Here is a 22,143-nt window from a genome sequence, read left to right on the forward strand (position 1 = left end):
GAAGGGAGAGACAGAGACAGAACAGAGAGAGACGAGGACAGAGAGTCTGTGAGACAGAGAGGGATGGGGTAGGAGTGCGAGACCGCCTACATCGTCCCCCTTTTCAGGTTAAGGTTCCAGAAGCTGTAAAGTAGAAAGGAAAGGGGTGGAGGGAATAGATTTTTGACTTGAGTAAAGGCCAAGCCCTAGGTATTAAACTTTTGCTGTGTGTTTGTTTCTGACTGGCAGTACAGAGGGAGATGTGTGTGTGCCACCTCCTTAACTAGTTTTCGAAGGTGCTAGGGATTAGATTTATTATTAGCAGCAACTAGAGTGACAATGTCATTAAAATGAAAAGACGACATACACGTACACAGCACACAGACAGAAAGACGGACAAACAGACAGACAAGTCTGTCTAGACGGACTGACGGATAGGGAGACAGACACACAGACAGACACAGACAGACGGACAGACAGACAGACCGGCACGGACCTTCTCTTTCTTTGCTGAGATTACATGAATTTCAAGAGCGGCAGAACATACGCAATAAATGCACGTTTAGAGCTGACCCGGAGCTAGATATTTCAGCAGCCTGGTGTTGTGTTGGGGTTTAAAAAAAAAAAAGTCTTTCGGAACTGAAAGAAGAACGCCCGGAGAAGACAAACTCACGTTTCCCCTCCATTCCACCCCCCCCCTCCCGCCCCGCTCTTCCACGCCTTCGCCTCTCCGCCACCCCCCACCCCCCAGTCACCGCCGCCCCACCCCCCCGCTTCCCCAGCCAAGGGAGCCGGCGGCGGCTGTTGGTTCTTAGGGGTTGCATTCAAAAGTGTGGCCGGTATTCATGACTTTAAGTGGGTGTTCTTCCCCACCCCCTCACCCCCAAAGCTCCTTCCCCCCCCCTCCCAGTCTAGTTTCACCCTCCCCCTTGCTACTACGCAAACAAGAACTCCAACGATTCCCCCTCGTCCAGATTTGATTTCAGACAGCGTATGCACCTAAAACAGATAATTGGGAAGGTGGAAAATGTCACCTGATTCACACTGAACTTTTGAAAATCTCCCCACCCCCAAACACACACACACACACATACACACACACACACACACATACACACATAGACACGCACACACACACACACACACACACACACACACACACACACACACACACACACACACACACACACTAGGAGACCGCCCACCGCAAACAGCTAAGACCCCCATATAGATTTAAAGAGAGACTGCACTCCGATTCTGACGTTCATTGAATAGAGCAGTCTGTCTAGTGGTGCTCTCTCCTCCACTTGATATTGTTGCTCTCTCGCTCGCTCACACACGCACACACATACTCACTCACTCACTCACTCACTCGTATCCTGAGGATGTTAAATCAGAGAAACCAGCCGGGCATGCTTTTACTCCTGATCCTGCTGTGCCAGTTCATGGAAGATCGCACAGTCCAGGGTAAGTAAGCTAAGATTTGTTTGCCGGACGGATTTGTCTCGTACTTTTCTGTCTACCCGTAATGATCTGTTCTGTGCTGTTCTGGTCTGCTTAACGCCTCTCTTTGAAGATGGTTCGTTGTACCAAGTTAACTGCTCCGGAATGTACAGGAATAGGAAAACTTAAGGAAGTGACATTCCTGACTGGAAGCAGTATTTATTGCTCGGGTTATCATTAACAACATAAAGAGTGAATGAGCAATAGTTCAGCAGTTAGGTCTGGATGCTCAAAGTTCCTGCTGTAATTAGTTTAGAGATGTTATCTCCTCCGGGTTGGGGGGGGGGTAAGTGGGGGGGGGAGAGCATCAGTATCCTGAAGATTATAGGCAACCCATTTACAAACTAATTATGTATATTATATGTACATTTTTTGCCGCTTTCCTGGATTAACTATATTATATGACTTTTGGGGGACACTGAAGTTACTCCAGTGTCTGGGAAACGTGGTTCCAGAAACTTGGCACAAAGCTAATATTGGCAGAGGAAGTTTTTAGGTGGAAAATAGCTTTCTGCTCTGTGGATCCTGCCTTTCCTCTCCCCAGATTTATTCCAAACGCTAATCTAGGTGGTATACAAGATACCTTAAAAAAAAAAAAAACTCCTTCCAAAGCCACTGTAATTTTCAATACATAACCATGAGGAGCTCACAAACGTATTAAAATTCGGATATAGGTAGAATAAGTAACTAAGACCTTGAAGGAAACTTTTCAGAAGAAGTCTGCTTGCTTAAATTATTGTTTGAGGAACTTTTTTTTTAATGCAATAGCCTACAGACCAATTACTAGAATCAATTGGTATTGATTGAGCTGCTGGGGGGAAAATCATATCGATAATTCATGGTAAATTCTACCAAAATCCCTGCATTATAAACCCAAGAGTTGCTTGAACAGAGTTTTTGGCTTTGGCCAACATAGGACACCAAAACTTTTTTTAACACAAGTTAAAAAAAAAATTTAAATTAAAAAAAAAACACCAAAAAAACTCTTTCATATTTAAGGAGCATAGTACGTATTTCATCATGCTTTCCAGAAGATGACACATTAACCTGTAGCTGTAGCAGCCATATCATTATTATTTTAAACTTTTAAAATGCCTTTTGGCATTGCCTCCTAGCTTTCTGCTGGAGTTACATACAATTTGTCCGCCCTTCTTGAGATAACTAGCAAATTCGTTTAGTACAAGTTGGGGGCACTAGAAGCAGCAGACTTCAGGGATTTCGAAATGACTACTGGGGCAGGCGAGAGAGCTTCTCCCAGTTCTTGAAGATTGCAAAATGGGCCGTTGGACTGCAACTCTTTGCAGCAGCAGCAACAGCAGCAGCAGCCGCAGCCGCAGCCTAAGCAGAGGCAGCGGCAGCGGCAGCGGCAGCGGCAGCTGCAGCAGCCGCAGCCGCCGCCGCGGGAGCAAGGCACATTCTGGTCTTGCAGGGGCTGTTTTGTTTTGTGTGTTTTTTTCCCCCTTTCATTTTTCAGAAGTGCCTTTTGCTCGGCTTTTTGGTGCTGTGTGTGTGTGTGTGTGTGTGTGTGTGTGTGTGTGTGTGTGTGTGTCTTTTTAAGTTCCTACTTTCCTAACCCCTGTCACAAATAATACCCACACCGCCTACATGAAACCAACATGTAAAAACATCCGTCGCATCCTGTTTTTGTCAGGTTATTTAAGCTGCTCTTCGAGTTGCTGCAGGTTATGAAATGGGACGAATAAAAGTAAACAGTCTAGTAAAAGTCAATGAAAGCTGCACGTGTTGTGTCTGGGTCACTGGTAACTGACACTGATATGGCTGGAATGCTCTCTCTCTCCTCTCTCCCTCTCCCTTTTGACTTCTCTCTTTTCCCAATTTTCTCTCTCTCTCTCTCTCTCTCTCTCTCTCTCTCTCTCTCTCTCTCTCTCTCTCTCTCTCTCTCTCTCTTTCTCTCTCTCTCTCTCCCCTCCTTCCTCCACCTCCGCCTCTTTACTCCCCCTTCTCTCTGTCTCCCTCCCTCCCGTTGTCTCTCTGTCTCCCTCCCTCTATCCCCACCCACTCCACCCCCTTTCTCTGTTACAGCTGGGAATTGCTGGCTCCGGCAGGCAAAGAACGGTCGTTGCCAGGTCTTGTACAAAACTGGTCTCAGCAAAGAAGAGTGTTGCAGCTCGGGGAGGCTTAGCACTTCGTGGACTGCAGAAGACGTGAATGACAGCACGCTTTTCAAGTGGATGATTTTTAACGGGGGCGCCCCGAACTGCATCCCTTGCAAAGGTAGAGCCACTCTTTTAAACTTTCAGGCCATTCAATAGAGGGCGTTCCACTGGCAGCTTCTTTCCTGACCTAGGAGGCAAAATTAGGCATTCTTGGTGTTGGGAAGAGTGGGGCTGGATTGGGTGTCTTTTGTCTGTGGATTTAGTTTAAGGGGTTTCTTTCGCACCCTTGAGATGATAGCGTGTTTGAAACGCGCCTTTTGGAGACTTCCGACAAAGAACCGATCTACAAAGGTCCTTACGCTTCTTAGTCCTATGTGAGTAGAGAAATCAACGGCAGAACCTTCTGGGTTTGGATGGATTACTGATCTGGACAGCACCTTCGCTCTCCCCTAAAAACCCTTTTCCTCTTGAAAGACTAGTTTCTCTGCTCGGTAGCTCCAGGTTGCACAATTGTGTAGGGCACAAATGATCCTCGTGGCTGACCTGGAGACTAGCCCTTCTATAAACGATACCTCTTTCCAACTCCTAGAAACGTGTGATAACGTGGACTGTGGACCTGGAAAGAAATGCAAAATGAACAAGAAGAACAAACCTCGGTGTGTCTGCTCTCCAGATTGCTCCAATATTACTTGGAAGGGCCCAGTCTGTGGACTAGATGGCAAAACCTACAAAAATGAATGTGCTCTCCTCAAAGCCAGATGTAAAGAGCAGCCAGAGCTAGAAGTCCAGTACCAAGGCAAATGTAAAAGTAGGTTTGGAGTTCTTGAAACAAGCATCCTCTTCCTCTAATCATCTTTTAAGCAGAAGTAAAGTGTGTAATAGTTAGGAGCTGACAACTCTATTATCATCTTTAAAATGGGGCAATCCTCAAAGGATTGTTGGGTATATCAAATGAGCATTTAATGTATGCATGGGGCTTCCCAAAACTTAAATGACTACATAAATGTGAGCTGCTACCATCCGTTTGGGGCCATGTTGCCTTCAACAGTAAGGAACCCCAAATAAAACCATTTGGGGCTACTAAATACTAATTTTAAACAGTCAAGAGTCCAAATAGTGAACTTTGTCCTGAAAAAAAAATCCCAAAGTATCTTTTGAAAAGATGGAGGCTTGTTTCAGGATTTGAGTGATAATATTAAAAGTTCCTTCCCTAAGGGCCAGGCTATGCCTATTAATGTTTGTGTGTTTCTGTCTTTATTTCAGAGACTTGTAGAGATGTTTTATGTCCAGGCAGTTCCACGTGTGTGGTGGATCAAAGCAATAATGCATACTGTGTGACATGTAATCGGGTTTGTCCAGAGCCTACCTCCTCTGAACAGTATCTCTGTGGGAATGATGGAATAACTTATCCTAGTGCCTGTCACCTGAGAAAGGCTACCTGCCTGCTGGGCAAATCAATTGGATTAGCCTACGAGGGAAAATGTATCAGTAGGTATTCTGATTTGGGGAACGGGGGGGAATGGGGTGGGTAGAGATTATGAGTAGCTAGTTATAGCTTCATTGCCTGGTTGTCAACAAACAAACAAATCAAAAGCTCTTCTGAGCAAGTCACTTCCACTGGCAGGGAGATGTTTTCCATTTTTGATGAACTGGCTACAGCTTGCCTCATGGAAACAGCTGTCTTCAGGAAGTGTTGGCAAACATATATGAACACCAGTAAGAGCATGAACCAATTGATTTTTCCATCTTTCCCTCACCCCAGCTCAGGACTCACTCAATTTTTTGATTTAAAGGGAAATTATTATACTATAGAGAAGAAATAAATAAGTCACTGGTTCCTAATCTAATTGGAACTGTGAAATATTATTCCTTTAACCACTGGTCTTATTTCTTTTTCTTTTTTTAATAATCCCTTTTCTGTCTTGACCTTTGGGAGCCCATTGATCTTTGCTAAAATAAAATGTCTCCCGAGATTATGAATAAAATCTCTTTTCATGCACTGTCTATTATTTAAGACCCTTACTGTGACTTCTGTAGCTTTGTGCTTTAAAAATTAGCATTTAGCATTCCTTTATTCCAAAAATTTTAAAATGTCTTATGAGCAAAATATATCATTTGAAGCTCCAAGTTAATTTCTAATCTTAGGATAAAAGAGACAAGTGCCTTACTTGAGGGAAACTGCCCTGGCAGTAGGAAATATATTATGAGGGGTGTGTGTGTGTGTGTGTGTGTGTGTGTGTGTGTGTGTGTGTGTGTATTAAAAGAGAAATGCTGGGGAGGGGTGGTGAAGGCAAGGAGGGAAAAGAAGTAAGGAAGGGGAAGAAGGAAATATATGACTTCACTAATCACAGAAATATTATATTTAGAGGCAAGGTCCTGTGAAGACATCCACTGTAGTGGTGGAAAGAAATGTTTATGGGACTCTAAAGTTGGCAGAGGCCGCTGTTCACTCTGTGATGAGTTGTGTCCTGAGAGCAAATCTGATGAGGCTGTCTGTGCCAGTGACAATGCCACTTATGCCAGTGAGTGTGCCATGAAGGAAGCTGCCTGCTCCACAGGTGTGGTCTTGGAAGTAAAGCACTCAGGATCTTGCAACTGTAAGTGTTATTTTTAACCTTCTAGCACTTTAAGGCTTCAAAGGCAATCCTTAGGTAACAAAGTCTTAGGGAGAAGAAAGAAAGAAAAAGAAAGAAGAGAGGGAGGAAGGAGGGAAAGATGGAAGCAAGGGAAAGGGAAGGAAGGAAGGAAGAATGCAGGAGGGATGGAAGGAGGGAGGAAAGAAAGGAAAGAAGAAGAAATGGAAGAAGTCAGGAAGGAAGAAGGAAGGAAGGAAGATCTATGTAAACATTTTGCTGTAGGAAGCAGATGATTAGTAAATGGTACCAGCTCTTCAAAAATCACCAAAGGGAGTTCCTGAAATGTTATCAAGATACTTTTTTTTAAAAATATCATGTCATCAGCTAGGGGTTGCCTATAAGAACATCTTTCAAGCTATTTTGTTCTAATTTGTTTGTTCTGTGTGCTTTGCTGTTTGCTTTATTAACACTTGGATATAACCTAACTCCATAAAAAGAAAAAAAAAGACAGCTATATGTTGGCCTACGGGCAGCTGCTTCTCTGCAGATAGCCACTACTAACTTTGAATTAAGGACTCCAAGCATTTAAACCTAGAACACAAGAGCGCTTTTTATCTGATTTCAGGAATCTGCCAGTAAAACCTGAGCCATTGATTCTTCAGAACTTTCTGCAGTTTTTGACTTCATAGATTATGTCTTTAAAAGCAAAACAAAAAAAAAACGCAAAAAAAACCCTTATTGCATAACAGCAGATGCAAAAGAGCATCTCACTGCAAGTCACATAAAAATGCACCGCTGTATTATGGCTGTTTCAGAGGGCTTTGAAAGCGTGCACTGAGCTGCTTCTGCGCTGTTGTTGTCCTTATTTAAACAACAGCTCCCCTGTATTCCCCCATCTAGCCATTACTGAAGACACGGAAGAGGAGGAGGAAGATGAAGACCAGGACTACAGCTTTCCTATATCATCAATTCTAGAGTGGTAAACCCTCCATCAGTGTTGGGATAGCCTTTGGGCAAAAAAAATCAGTGTCCATACTGTAAATAAGTGTATGCTTATTTATTTTGGGGGGAAAAGTACATGGAAAGGACCTTTGTCCTGCAGCCCTCTCCCAGGCAACCTTTCCACTGACTTGATATGGGAGAGGCTGTCAGTGTGAGGTCTATTGGATTGGGCTCCTAGTTGAGACTTGTAGACATTTATTTATACTGTGTCATGTTTTATAATTTATACATAAAATGTCTGGTTGACTGTACACCTTGTTTTTGAAGAAATTTATTCGTTAAAGGAAGAGCAGTTGTTATTTATTGTGAGGTCTCTTGCTTGTAAAGTAAACAGCTTTTTTTTTCCTTGTAAAACATTTTAATCCATTCCTTACCACTCACTTACTGGTCACCTTTCAGTCCACTGCTGTTTAATTCCCTTTCCACTTTAATGAACATGCATGTCAGTTTCTATCATGTTTATTTATTGGATTTTCTGCTGCCAGTTCTGTATATACATGATCCCTGGGGTTTTTGTTTACAAGGAATCTTGACTGACCAAAAGGCATTATAACTTGACTCAAATGTAGAGTACAGTGGTCTCATCTTAAAGGAAACTCCTGCTTCAGTTCTCTTTCATTCTGCCCAAGATAGTCTGGGGTTGCCAGTATTAGAGTGAAACAGATATGTTATTAGACTTTGAAAATTCACCGATCCAAAGAATTAGGGTGAGAAAGATGAGTAAAATGGACATGGATGAGTCATGGCAGTGGAAGGGAGATCAATAGATGCATACATATTTTTAGGTGATTTCCTTTCAGCTGGACTGCTGTACCCTTTAAGTTAGTTCTTTTTTCAAACAATATGTCATTAAAAGGTATATTAAAGCTTTATCAGTTCAGGTTTCTTGCTTTTCATATTTCCTTCTGATGCAATTTTATATTTTCAAACATGGCAAGTTAAATATAAATTCATTTAAATATATAGTTTTGTACTTTTCTACCATGTAAATGTGCAATGTATATAAAAAGTTATAATGTGTATTTGTAAATAAATGATGAGTGAAAAATAAAAAAATGTTTTAAAAAAATGCCTGAATTCCTCCTTATAGAAAGGGAGTAGATTGGGCTTTGGGTCAATGATCCTCATTATGTGATATAATAGTTGATGCATAATCTACCAAAAATAAGCATATATGATAGCAGACTCTCCGAGGATTGGTTAATTGTAAACAGTTTTAATAGAATTTAAATGTAGTAAGGCCTGAGATTTATTTGTACCTGGTGCCAGTCTTTCTCTAATTAAACTCCAACTGAAATAGACAAAGAGTCAATGTGATTTCCTACTTGCAAACTCCCTCTCAAGCTGGGCTGGGATTTTTATCCTAAGTAACTTGCTTCCCCCTTTGGTCTGTCTGTGTTGGAAACTTTCATCTATGCCCAGTTAAGTTTGAATATACTCATCCCATTTACCAAATGAGGTTGGTCCTGGAACATCAAAAGGAACCTTATCACAAAGAAGGGGTCCCAAAAGACTGGGTAGTAAAGTACATCACTGAACTGTCTCACACACATTCTATGTAAATGAATGCCCTTTTCCTCAAATTGACAAATGTCTGTGGCCTTAGCCTAAAAGAGGGAATTACAGGAGATAAGAGTTGAGGCAGCTTGATTTTGACACTCTGAAATGATCTACTTATACTAATAACAGAGTTTCGAGTATGAGCCACTTTTGAGCTAATGAAAGGCTGTAAAAGGTTGAGCTCAAATGAAATCTTCACCAGAATTGTTTCTACACAAGATGAAATGAAAGCATGCTTTGGTAATTTAGACAAATCAGATATCTAATTTGTGATAGTTAGTTGTATTTGGTCACTGATTTTTTTCTAGTGCAGTCATCTATGGATCTGAAATGAACAACATTTGCCCTCAAATGATTGATCTACCTTCTGCTGGGCAGACAAAGCCACAAATAGATAGGTAGTTAGATAGCTAGATAGATCCAAGTGGGCATAGATAGATCAGATACAGTATAAAGATCTAAGAAATACCAAATCCAAATAAACTGCTAGGCATGCAGGATTGAGTGAAGAGAAGTTAATTTTAGCAATAATATTACATAAATAAAAGTACTTAAAGCAACTACCCCAACTAAATTCTTTTTAAGCTCTTCTTTTTTGAGGAAACCATGGTAATGCAAAGGATTTCTCCAAAAAAAAAAAGAAAGGATGGAAAGAAGAAAGAGAGAAAGAGAAAGAGAAAAAAGGGAAGGTAGAAAAGAAGAAGGAAAAAAGAAAAAAATGAATGCGTCAGAGAACTTTGGATCTTTAGATCCAAATAAATGTGGTCGCAACATGAGAAATTTGGTGGGCAGAGAGGGGAGCCACATTTGAGTATGAGCTTGTATAATAATTAGGAAGCCTGTTGGGTTTTGTTATCCTTCAGCCCTGGATTCCCAGAGGGAGGGAAAAGGGAGGTGTAGAAAACAGACAGGCTGCCATTAACCGCAAGAAGAGGGTCATAACTTCTCCTGTACTGAGAAGCTACTGACTTGCCACTAGGGAAAGGCTCTACGAAAAGGAAAAGAGAGATGGGCAGATAGAGTTTCACAGCCTTTCCGGGCGTTGATTTGTTACTTTGTCCTGGGATGCTGTAGACGTTTTAAAGCTGCCACTAACCTGATCAGAGTAAAAATGTCTAATTTAATGGGAATCGATGTGTGTCTTGGCAATAGGGAGTGATAAAATCAACAGCTTGCCTTTTAAATAGCATCCAGATTATTTATTTTAAATTCCGATTTCACCTCTTTGGGTATCAATCATTCTTTTCAGGACTCAAATAGTATTTCATTTTCTTTCCTGCTGTTTCCCCTTTTTGCTTTTACCAGCAATTTTGTGTTGGGCTAATTTGTCCCCACCCCCAAACCCTCACCAAGAATCTAAAGTTTCATCCAAAATCAAAATTGGACTAATACTCAATAGACAACTGTTTGAACTAAAAATAGGAGCTGGGACTAGACCTGTGATCTCATTGGTATAGCGAATTCTCAGATGAAATGCTAATGGAGTTTAGCAAATTACATTCTTTGAGACTTTCCTACAGTACTGAAATTAATTGACTTGCCATTAGCCACACAGCCAGTATGCATCATAGTCAGAACTTGAATACAATTCTTCTTAGCTCTGAGACCAGTTCTCTTACAATGTGATGCTTCCCCAGATTCAAAATGATGACTCCCCCCACCATACACACACAATCTTAATCATTTACATTTAGAATGTTAGTAAGAGAAATGGCTACTGATGGCTAGTATTATTATGTTTATCACGGATAAGCCAAAATAAAATTAAGTATCAAAAAGAAGATCTTTTCTGATTTTAATTTTCATCCATTCCATTCCATTCCAAAGATATTGTATAATATCAGAGAGACTCATTCTATAAAACTAAAATGGCATAGCTGGTGTGGTCTCAAGCATCTTCATGAACGATAAATGTACCTTAAGACACTCTATTTCCTGGCCCATTTTTGTGGTACATAGTTGTTTGCATGTCATCTCTCCCTTTAGACTGTGATAACATTGGATGCAGTGACTGTTTTTGTCTTTCTTTGTGTCCCCAGAACTTAGCACAGTACCTGTCACTTAGCAGGTACTTAATAAATGCTTGCTGACTTGACTTCAATAAAAGAAACTCTTACTAGAGAACTCTTCCTATCCATAGGGAGGTAACAGAAATATAAGAAATCATTTCAAAACAAATCACTTTGTGGCACCAAAATGCTTGGAAAAATAAAAATATCTACTCTTCATCCAAGTCCTCTTAATAATAGCTAACATTTAAATAGTGCCTACTATTTGCCAAGTGCTACACTTTATTATCTTATTTGATCCTCACAATCCTGGGAGGTAGGAGCTATTATTGTCCCCACTTTTCAGATGAAGAAACTGAGGCACACTGAGGTTAAGTGACTTGTCCAGGGTCATACAACTAGAAAGTATCTGATATTGGATTTGAAGTCAAGTCTTCTTGACTCCAGGCCCAGCGCCCTATCGTGTCACCCAACTTTTCCCTGTCTTAGATGAGACTGACAGACAGTCAGACTTCCTGATGTCTTACATATATTCTACCTGGCAAGTTACATTCATATTTTGAGTAGCATAGTACTGATCAATATAATCGGTACTGGCTATACAAAAATATGAGGCAAGCCCTCTGGCAGGAGGTGCTGCTGACCAGAAAGAAGACTGAAGCACTCAGAAGAGAAAGAAAAAGAAGACTGGATATAGCTACAGTTTCTGTCTTCATAATTAGATGCTGAGATTAGATAACAACTGCTCATACTGGGAAATTGCAGATGTCATAATATTTCACATGAAAGCAAAACAAAATTGGCAGCTGGAAAATTTAGCCAAATTTATTGAGTTTCTAGCTCCCATAGCCGAAAGGGCAAAATTGATGACAATAGATATTTTGCTTTCTTTTCAATGGAATTTTAGAATGGCCTCATGGAAAGAAAGGTCACTTGTTCCTAACGTTTGCTGGTCCCTAAATATTTTTTTTTGCTTCCCCTCCTTATTCCAGGAGATCCCTAGGAGCCAAATACACGAAATCAACATTCTTTATAGAAATCCATTCGCATATGGCATAAATAAAACTACTTTAACATAGACAACACTTATCTGCAAGTGTGGATTAAATAATATATGCATGCATTACACCAAAACCAGTTTTCCATAGAGAATAACTAGTATCAGCTTATGATTTCTAAAGGGTAAGTTTTATTCCAGTGAATGTCAATGGTGATAATTTTTAAAACGACACAAGTATAAATTAATGAGACTGCAACAATGATATCACTTGAAATTAAACCAGTAGTAAACAACTCCTTATTCATAGATTATTAGTTCTAGAAGAGACCTCAGAGACTTCATTTAGTCAACCATTTCATTCGACAAAAGTGGGTCAGAATGGCAAAATGAGTAAACCAAGACTCACACATCATAAAGAGCAAACTCAGAATTCAAATCCAGGTCTTCTGACTCCAGACCCAGCATGTTTTCCATTATGTCATATTCTCACCCTCCAATCAGAGATAATGGAGATGTTTTCTTCATCACAATGATCTAAAAAGGGTCACTTTTCACTGCCTATCCAGGCGGAATGCAAGATGATTTTTTTAATGGCATTTTTATGTCCTCAAAAAACATTTCTCAGATTGCTCTCCATTTCTTAAGTAATCACTGTAAAAATCAAAGTTGATGCCAAGAATTTAAAATTCAGAGATAGGTCCTATTAAATTCACTATCTAGTTTTCTCTTAGAAATATGGTAATCCTGGAAAAACTTATATGGACTGATGCAAAGTGAAACAAGCAGAACCAGGAGAACATTGTACACAGTAACAGCAATATTATATGATGATCAGCTGTGAACAACTTATTCTCTGCAATACAATGAACCAAGACAATTCCAAAGGACGCATGATGAAAAATGCTATCCACCTCCAGAGAGAGAACTGATGGACTCTGGGTAGAGATTGAAGCATACTTTTAAAAAACTTTCTTTCTTTTTTTTTCTTTGGGCCTGTGTCATTTTTCACAACATGATTAATATCGTAATGTGTTTTGCATGATTAAACATGAATAACCTAGGTCAAATTGCTTACTGTCTCAGTCAGGGTGGCGAGAGGGGGGGGGAGAGAAAAAAATTTGGAACTCAAAAAAAATTTTAAATGAATGTTAAAAATTGTCTTTACATGTAACTGGGGGAAAATAAAATATTATTAAAAGAAGAATATGGTAATATTCAGATAAACTGTTACTCAACCTACTTTGCAAATTGATGACAATTGTGACCTTGAACAACAACAAATTTTAAGTAGAGAGAAGATGAATATTAGAGTTTTTCTTCTCAGATGAGATGTGAAGCATGATGGAGAATAAAAATGACTGACAAATATGACACATTTTGAAGACTCAAAATGAAAGAACTGAAGCAACCATGTTGAATCATGTGACAGCTATCATCTTATCAAAGGATTTTTTAAGCAAAACTCTAATTTAGCCAATGGAGTTAGGTGATGGTGGGGACAAAACTACATCTATGTCCAATATGACACCTATTACAAGTGAATTGTGAATGTGCTCAACAAAAAAATGTGCAGCAAGATACTTATTCCACATCTGAATCCTGAGGTTCTGAGTGTTTCCTTTTATGAAGGATATTAGAAAAACTGGAATAGGTCCCAAGAAGGGAAACCATGATGATACGATGATCAGGGTACTGTGCTATATAGGGATCAATAGAAATCAGGAATGTTTAACCTGAAAAAGAGAACACTGGGGCAGGAACACAGGAAATTTTTCATTTTTGTATTCCCACTGCATAACCCAATGCTTTGTACATAGGAGGCATGTGATAAATATATATTGAATTAAATAGTATCTGCCTACAGGTACTTGTTGTTCAGTTGTTTTCCAGTTGTGTCCAATTCTTTGTAACTCCATTTGACGTTTTCTTGACAAAGATACCAGGGCAGTTTGCCATTTCCTTCTCCAGCTCATTTTACGGATAAGGAAACTGAGGCAAACAGGATTAAATGACTTGCCCAGGGTCACACAATTAGTAAAGTTTCTGAGGCTGGATCTGAACTCAGGAAGATGAGTTTTCCTGATTTTGGACCTGGCACTCTATCCACTATGCCAACTAGTCATCTCTCAAGTATTTAACAAGCAGTCATATAGAAGAGGAGCCCTCTATAGTTAACAGGCTGTCATATAGAAGAGGACATCTCTTTAGGACATCAAGTACCTTTGTCTATCCAATACCCAGCCTTTTCAGCTTCCTTTTATGTGTTTTCTTACTCCATTAGAATGTAAGCTCCTTGAGGGCAAGGACTGTCTTTCTATATGTATTTGTATCTCTAGCACTTAGCCCAATGCCTTACACATAGTAATCACTTCATAAATGCTAAGTTGACTAAGTGAGTTTAACAGATGGAGAAATTGGGGCTCAGAGAGGTTAAATAATTTGCTTATGGTTAGACAGCTACTAAGTGTTAGAATTAGGATTCAAATGTAAGCCTCTTGAAGCCAAATTAAGTGCTCTTTTTTCCCTTTCTTATTACTGATGATACACATCAACAAACACAAACACTTCTGTATACAAAGAGGAACATGATAAGAAGACTGCATATGAAATGAATTTCAACTATGTATGGGTTGGGTATACACATACAAATTTATGACAGATAGAGAGAGAGAGAGAGAGAAAGAGAGAGATCCCAAATTTAATCTGACAGTTCTAACATTACCTCACTTGTCCTCTTCTGAACTTCCTTCTGCTCACTTGGTTACTTTTTTTAAGGATTCACTCATGCTCTTTTCTTCAATATTTTTAGTATCACTATCATACTTTCACTGCCCTCATCTGTCCCCCCACAAACACAAAATTATAAAGAATAAACAAAATCATGCAAAAATTAAACCACATATTGGCTTTGCCTGAAGATGTTTGTCTCATTCTGATCACCCCTCTGTAAAGAGGTGAACAGCATGCTTTATCATAAATATTCTGGAGTCTTGCTTGGTGATTGTCAAGCACTCTTTTTGTTACACAAATAGAGACCTTTTAGCTACTTTCCCATAATACATTTACTCATTCAAAAGAGACCCATTTACCTAGGCATACACATACCCTTACTTCAATACAGCAAAGATCAATGGTTTTGTCAATGTGTGGACTCTTCCCCACCCCCACCCCAACCCCTTACCAGTCAAAACCCCTATGTGACTTAGCAAATGGTTCTTGAGTGTGGCTAATTAGTCACTTTGCAGCCAACCTGGTATTTATCCTTGCTTCTCTTAGACTCTTACTTGGACAGCAGACGTGTAGCTTAACACTGCGCGTGGATTTAAAGCCTTTCTGGCTTGGTAGGACCTATCAGAGTCCACATGGCACTGTCATAGCCTTCAAGAACCCAAAATTGCTTCCATGCTCTAATGGAGCAAGCACTGGAAAGTATGGACTAACTTGTATGAAACAGTTTCTTCAATAACTTGTTCTTTATGAATACATATTTAATTCCTTAACATCATGCTGTTATTTTTAAGTCGCTTTTTTGTTCAGTTGTTGTTTTTGTTTTTAAACGTGATATTGAATAGATATTAGCTCAAGTCCATGGTCTCACCAGGGCAGCTAAGTCAGGAGAGGACATGGTAGATCATGTCAGGAATGTGCCTGCTGCTGTGTAACGATAAAAGCTCTGTAGAGGAAGCTTTTAATCCATAGTAATTTTGCTGAGACTCCAAGTGGAACATCTCCCAGTTCTATGCAGACCTCCCTGCTTGAATTCTTTCCTGTGGCCCCTACTCACCTGCTTCCAACTCAAAGGCCAGTGAATTGTAGCATTCTCATAATCTCCTGGTTACTGCTCTAGCTGGGCCTCTGGCTCATGTTCCTTGAGATCTCAATGTTAATCTCATCCTTCCTTCCAAGGAAGGGGTGATATCTTTCAGGTCCATTGATTGCCCTAGTCACAGGCACATGTAAACCCTCCCAGAGTTCAATATGACAAATTTACGATTCTTATCTTGTTCTCAGATTAAAACATCTGATTTGTTATTTGAACCAAACATGTCATCACCAGATCATAGACTTAGGGCTCGTAGCATCCCCTGAGACCATCTAATACAAATCCCTCATTTAATAGATGAGAAAACTGAGACTTGGAATGAATAGATGAATGAAAAAAGCATTTATTAAGTGTTTTAGATACTGTTCTAAGTGCTGGGGATACAAAGAGAAAAAGCAAGACATCCCTGCCTTCAAGGAATTTATATTCTCATGGGAAGAACAATACACAGAGATGTTTTAGTTAGATAAATCACAGGGATGGTGAATGGAGTCATACAGTAACTGATTGTCACAGGGATGGTGAATGGAGTCATCAGAAATGGTAATAAGGATTTAAATACTGTTCTCAGAAACTGAGGTAGTTAAGTCATGGTGTGGTATAAAGATGGTCACCATGAAGGTCTATGTCAGGCAGGAAATGGTGAAGCCTCAGCCATCAGAAGTTAAGGGCCTAGAGAAATTTAGTTGGGGATGGGAATGATTAATGGAAAATTAATACCCGAGTTGAAATTTGAAAGAATGGAAGGGCTCCAAAAACAGAGATATGAATGGGAAAAGTCAATTTCAGGTGGAAAGACCAGAATGAGCAGATATATGAGGACAAGACAGTGCAAGACAAAAATGGGATACAGTGGGTGGCCAGATTGGCCAGAACGTAGAATATGGGAAGGAGATATAAGGCTGCAACCATATACTATGGATCCCAATTATGGAAGGACTTGAATATAAAAACAAGGAGTTTTTAATTTATCCAATAGAAAAATTCCTTGTGCAACACTGTGGGGAATGGATTGATTGTTGAGAGAGGAGAGATGAGACAGAGCTAAGATGGCAGAGTAGCAGGAAAAAAGTACAACTAAATTCCACCCCCCCCCCAACACACACACACACACACACAGACATACACACACACACCTCCAAATAGAGCTTAAAATGACATCAGCCTGAATCCTGATTGGGAAATACAAGAAAAAAAAACAGTGATTCATTTTTTCCAGACCATATCAACATAAGGAAATAGTCAGAAAGTTCTACAGACACTAAGGATGGCGTTCTAGCCAGAGACAGCTATTTGGAGAATTCCAGTGCAGGGATAGACTGTGTATTACAGAAGAGATTCCAGATCCATCAAAAAGGGACCCAACTTTATGCAAGGTGATGGAGTAGATGTCACCTGGCAGCTCTATTGCTTATCACCCAGATTCAAGGGCAGTGGTGGGATTCAGCCAGTTTGTACAGGTTCAGTAGAACCAGTACCCAATTTTAGGTTTAGTTCCATGAAATAGTTGTTAGTGGGGGCGGGGCCTGTGCCCACCATGTGAGTGGGGAGGGGGCACTGTACCTGAGCTCAGTTCCTTCAAGAACCTGTGGTTAATTCATTTGAATCCCACCACTGTTCAGGGCACAGATCTCCAGGACTGACTGAAAAGAGCAGGGGTCCCAGTTCCAGTCTCCAGCCCAGTCTGAAGACTTGAGGAGAATAACTATGGCAGAAATCCAAGACCAAAGAGGAGTTCTAAAGTACTATCACTTTGAACCAACAGGGCTTTTGAGCTAATTGATTGTGGCTAAGTCCAGCAATAGTCTGTTGGAACTTCAATTTGGGCAAGGCTACAGGTGTGTTTGCACAGATCTGAACTCAGGTCAAGAACTGCAGAGCTCAGAACAAGAGAGTAGAGATTAGACTTTGCCCTTGTCTTTGAACTTTGGGGGCACTGAAAGTTTTCAGGTCCTAAGCCTGAGATCCTGGAATAAGTCCACATTCAATTCTCCTAGAAAGTATCCTCAGAATCAACCCAGACATTCCCTATAGAAGAGCTCAAAGCCTGGAACTGACATAAAGTCTAAAAATTTAGACTGGAAAAATGAGTAAGTAAATAAAAAAAATTCCACCACAAACATCTATTATGGTGACAGGGATGCTCAAGACATAAACTCAGAAAAAAGGAATGACTTCAAAACATCTATAAGCAATGTCTCAAAAAAGAAGGTTTGAGCATATGTTGAACTAGAATTCCTAGAAGAGATGAAGCAAGAGTTGAAAAAAGTTTTGAATGATCTTTAAAATCAAATGAGAGCACTAAAAGAAATGGGGAAAAAGAAATCAGACCTATGAGAAAAAAAAAGAATTGACAAAAGAATTAACAGTTTAGAACAAGAAGTACCAAACCTTACTTAAGAAGCCAACTCCTGAAAATTATAATGGACCAAAAAGAAGTTGATGACTACATAAGCAATAATAAATATTAAAACAAAGTCAAAAGATTGATAAAATAGAAGGAAATGTAAAGTATGTCATAGCAAAAAAAAAAGTGATTTGGAAAAGAAATTGAGGAGAAATAATTTAATAATCATTGGACTACCTTAAGACCATGACCAAAAAGAAAAGTCTAGCCCTCATATTTCAAGAAATATCTCTCTCTCTCTCTCTCTCTCTCTCTCTCTCTCTCTCTCTCTCTCACACACACACACACACACACACACACACACACAAATACTGCCAAGATTTCCTAGAACCAGAGAACAAAGTGGAAATAGAAAGCATCCACCAGTCACCTCCTGAAAGAAACCCCAAATTAAAAACTCCTAGGAACATTATAACTAAAATCTGGAACTTCCAGGTCAAAGAAAAAAATACTGAGAGCCCCCACAAAAAAAAGAATTCAAATACCAAGGTATCATAATTAGAATCACACAAAATTTATCAGCCACTTCTAAGCAAAAAGCTTAGAATATGATACTCCAGAAGGCCAAAGATATAGGCTTAGAACAAGAATAAATTATGTGATAAAACTGAGCATTATCTATTAGGAGGGAAAAAAGGATTTTTAATGAAATAGAGGACTTCCAAGCATTCCTGAAGAAAAGACCAGAGCTACATAGAAGCTTTCGAATGCAATCATAGGAGTCAAGAGAAATGTAAAAAGGTAAATATTAATGAGCAATCGTAAAGGAATAAAGAAGGATAAACCATTTCTATTCTATCCCATAATATACATGTGTCCTTTCAGAACCCTATCATTATCAGGGGGCAAAGAGGGTGTCTAATTGGACAAAGAGCCTGAGTATGGTTTTATTATGTTTTGATGATCTTAAAAGAAGAATGGGAAAAGAGGGAAAGAGGAATATACCAGTAGGGGGAAGGGGAGCGGAAGGATGGGAAAAATTATCTTACATAGTGAGACACAGAAGTAGAGGTCTATACAAACAAGGAGAAAGACGTGGAAGGAGGGGTGGATACTTGAACCTCACTCTCATCTGAACTGGTCAAACAAAGGGGCAGGGATACACACAGTTGGACATAGAAATACATTTCACTCAACAGGGAAAGAGGAAGGAAAAGGGAGAAGGAAGAAAAGTGGATAAGTGGGAAGGTAAATTAAAGGAGGGAGTAGTGCTAAGCAAACAAATTCTAAGGATATACAAAAATATGTACAGTATCTCTTTTTGCAATAGCAAAGAAGTGGAAACTGAGAAGGTGCCCACCAACCGGAGAATGGCTGAACAAGTTATGGTTTATAAATATAATGGAAAACTATTGTGCTGTAAGAAATGAAAGGAATGGTTCCAGAGAAATCTGGAAAGACTTGTATGAATTGATACAAAAGTGATATGAGCAGAACCAAGGGAACAACTTATATGGTTACAAAAATATTGTAAAGAGATATAACTTTTAAAAACTTAGAAAATTTGATCAACAGAATGACCAGTCATGATTCCATAGGACTCAGGCTGAAACATACTATTCATATCTTAATAGGTTGGAAATTAGCAAGCAAGAATAGTGGTAAGTCAAGGACACACAACATTTATGAATGAAAAGAGTCCCCCAAACCCACAAATCTATTATGCTATTATTACCTAATTTCTGTCAATCCCTCAAAGCTCAATAAAATGAGAAAATTTTTTAGAAAAGTCTAACATATGAAGAAAAGAACTTTCACATCATTATGTGGTAGTAAACTCTTTAAATATGAAAATCAGACTACAGCTCTATGTGTGTGTCTGTGCGCATGCGTACACAGAGGAGAAAACTATAATAAAACATAGTTGCATTTAAAAAATGAACTTCAAAATTTAAGATCAAAATAAGCATTGAGGCAAATGTTTTTTAAAAAGAATCTGAAATAATTTGTAAGCACAAATTCATTAAAACTAAAAATGGATAAGCTAATAATGAGTGGGGTTTAATTTAGGTATAATAACAAGAAAAATACTACGGAATCTTTGAGAAATAATGGTTAATGCCTACTGCCGGAACTAAAAAGATCCCTGCAGGGATTTTTCACACAATACCTTCCATCATACAGAGGGTTTTAGGCAGGGCAATTCAAAACCTTGTTTAAAGCACTGGATACATAGAAATGGAAGAATACTCATGAAATTTGGGAGAGGGGGTATGTGCAGGGAAGACAGATTTGAAAATTTTGCACACAAGCTAACAACATTTTCTACTTAACCTTTTTTAATTAAAGGGCATTTAAAATTTATTGCAAGCAATTTTTGGGAAACACCCACTGCCTTAATTTGGGATAACTAATTGTCACGGTACTTGTTTTAGTATAAAAAATATGGCTATACTTGACTACCTGTTTTCAATTCATTATGTTGCCCTAAATGGCACTCTTTATGCAGGTATTCTTCATTGCCTACGGATCACTGTATATTTATTGCATACTCATGGCAAACTAGCCTGATCTCCTCTCATTTGGCCACATTGAAAATATAAATTATTCTAAGAAAATAACAAAACAAAACACTTGAGCTTTTATGACAGATTCTTATCAACCTATTTCTTTTTTTTTTAAGTCACTCTTTTTCTCCAGCAATGTTAGAAAGCTTTCCTTCCTTCTTTCTTTTTCTCCTTCTCTCTCTGGCTCTAAGAATAGTTCTACTTCAGTCAAAGAGAGAATTATTTTTCTTTTTTTCTGCCTTTTAAATTTATTTTTAGTTTTCCACATTCACTTTATGAGATTTTGAGTCCTAAATTTTTCTCCCTCCCTACCCTCCCCCTTCTCCATGATGGCATGCAATCTGATATAGGATATACATGTACAATCATATTAAACAAATTTCCACATTAGTCATGTTGTATCAACCTATTTCTTTGAGGGACTCATCAGACATTCTTAATCGGCTTAATGGGTGGTAAGTGGAACATTTGCCACCACTGCAAAAAAAAAAATTAGCTTCCAGAAAACTCCTTAAGTTGCTTTTATTCCTTCAGATAAATGTCTGCTTCTTTGAGATGCATGAAGAAGGTGAGCATGGCAAATGGGAAGAAATCATATCATATGCACAAAGTACAATCTTGTTACCAAGATCTTCAAATTGTATGTCATCTTAAAATAAATTAAACTTTTCTTTGGAGAAGTGAATATATGAATCCTTTTGGAAGCAAACTCACTTGTATTGAGACCAGTTAATACTCTTACTCTGCAACTGGTGACTTGGCAAAATAATGCAAATGAACAGAAGCATCCAAGAAGCCAGTGAGCCATGTTTCAGCTGTGGAAAGAGATATCTTCTGATATGATATGAGGTTGGGCTAGCCTGGGGGCCTTTCCCAATCATGGGTAGTTAGTCTCTGGGTGAAGAATCACAGGAAGCAAGAGGAGAAAAAGTAACATTTAAATCAGCCAGAAACTAGAATGATCTCTTCTGGACAATTCTGGGAGGACCATGAACACTGTCCCTGAAACTAGGGGCAGTCTGCTCTCTGAACCAAAATGAAATTACAGCAGTGAAAAGCACTGCAGTGGGAGGAGGTGTCAATGGGTTAATTGGGGGAAATGCAGGCCCGAATGAAAAGCAGACAATGGTTCACACTTGGATGCCTGGGGTGAGTTCAACACCAGAGAGAAGAGACAGGAGAGAAAGAGAGAGAGAGAGAGAAAGAGAGAGAGAGAGAGAGAATACAAAAAAATTACAAAGTTTTAAGGACCAATATGTTTTAAATAAAAAAAAGTTGCTTGTCACCCTCCTGTGTAAACATTCTATGTTGTCGTGTAGATAGAAGGAAAATGAGACAAACTGATAAATCAGCTATAAAAGAGAGAAAAGTGGAAGAAGGAATTTAGTGGACCAATAGATAGAAGAGGGAGATGATCTAAGAGTTAAGAGCATGAAAACAGGATAAAAAGAGACAATGTAGAAAACTGTTGTCAAGGCCTATCAATTTCCCCTTTACAACATATCTCAAGTGTGTCCACTTCTGTCCTTTGATACTGTCACTGTCCTGGTGCAGGTTCTCATTTCCTCATGCCTGAACTACTGCAATAGTCTTCTGGTTGGTTTGCCTCATGCAGCTTATTCCCCACCCCATCCCAATTCAACAAACTCCAGTAGTTTCC

General features: G+C 39.2%; 1 protein-coding gene across 1 annotated transcript; it reads left to right on the top strand.

Annotated features, from left to right (window-relative positions):
* Window positions 1–1,364: 1,364 nt before the first annotated feature.
* FST (follistatin) lies at window positions 1,365–7,186 on the top strand. The gene is made up of 6 exons (XM_036739193.1): window positions 1,365–1,446; window positions 3,526–3,717; window positions 4,189–4,407; window positions 4,863–5,087; window positions 5,966–6,196; window positions 7,076–7,186. The coding sequence occupies exons 1-6, from the start codon at window positions 1,365–1,367 to the stop codon at window positions 7,156–7,158; spliced, it is 1,032 nt and encodes a 343-aa protein (XP_036595088.1). The 3' UTR covers window positions 7,159–7,186.
* The last annotated feature ends 14,957 nt before the right edge of the window (window positions 7,187–22,143 follow it).

The sequence above is a fragment of the Trichosurus vulpecula genome, chromosome 1 (assembly GCF_011100635.1).
Source record: "Trichosurus vulpecula isolate mTriVul1 chromosome 1, mTriVul1.pri, whole genome shotgun sequence".
NCBI lineage: Eukaryota > Metazoa > Chordata > Mammalia > Diprotodontia > Phalangeridae > Trichosurus > Trichosurus vulpecula.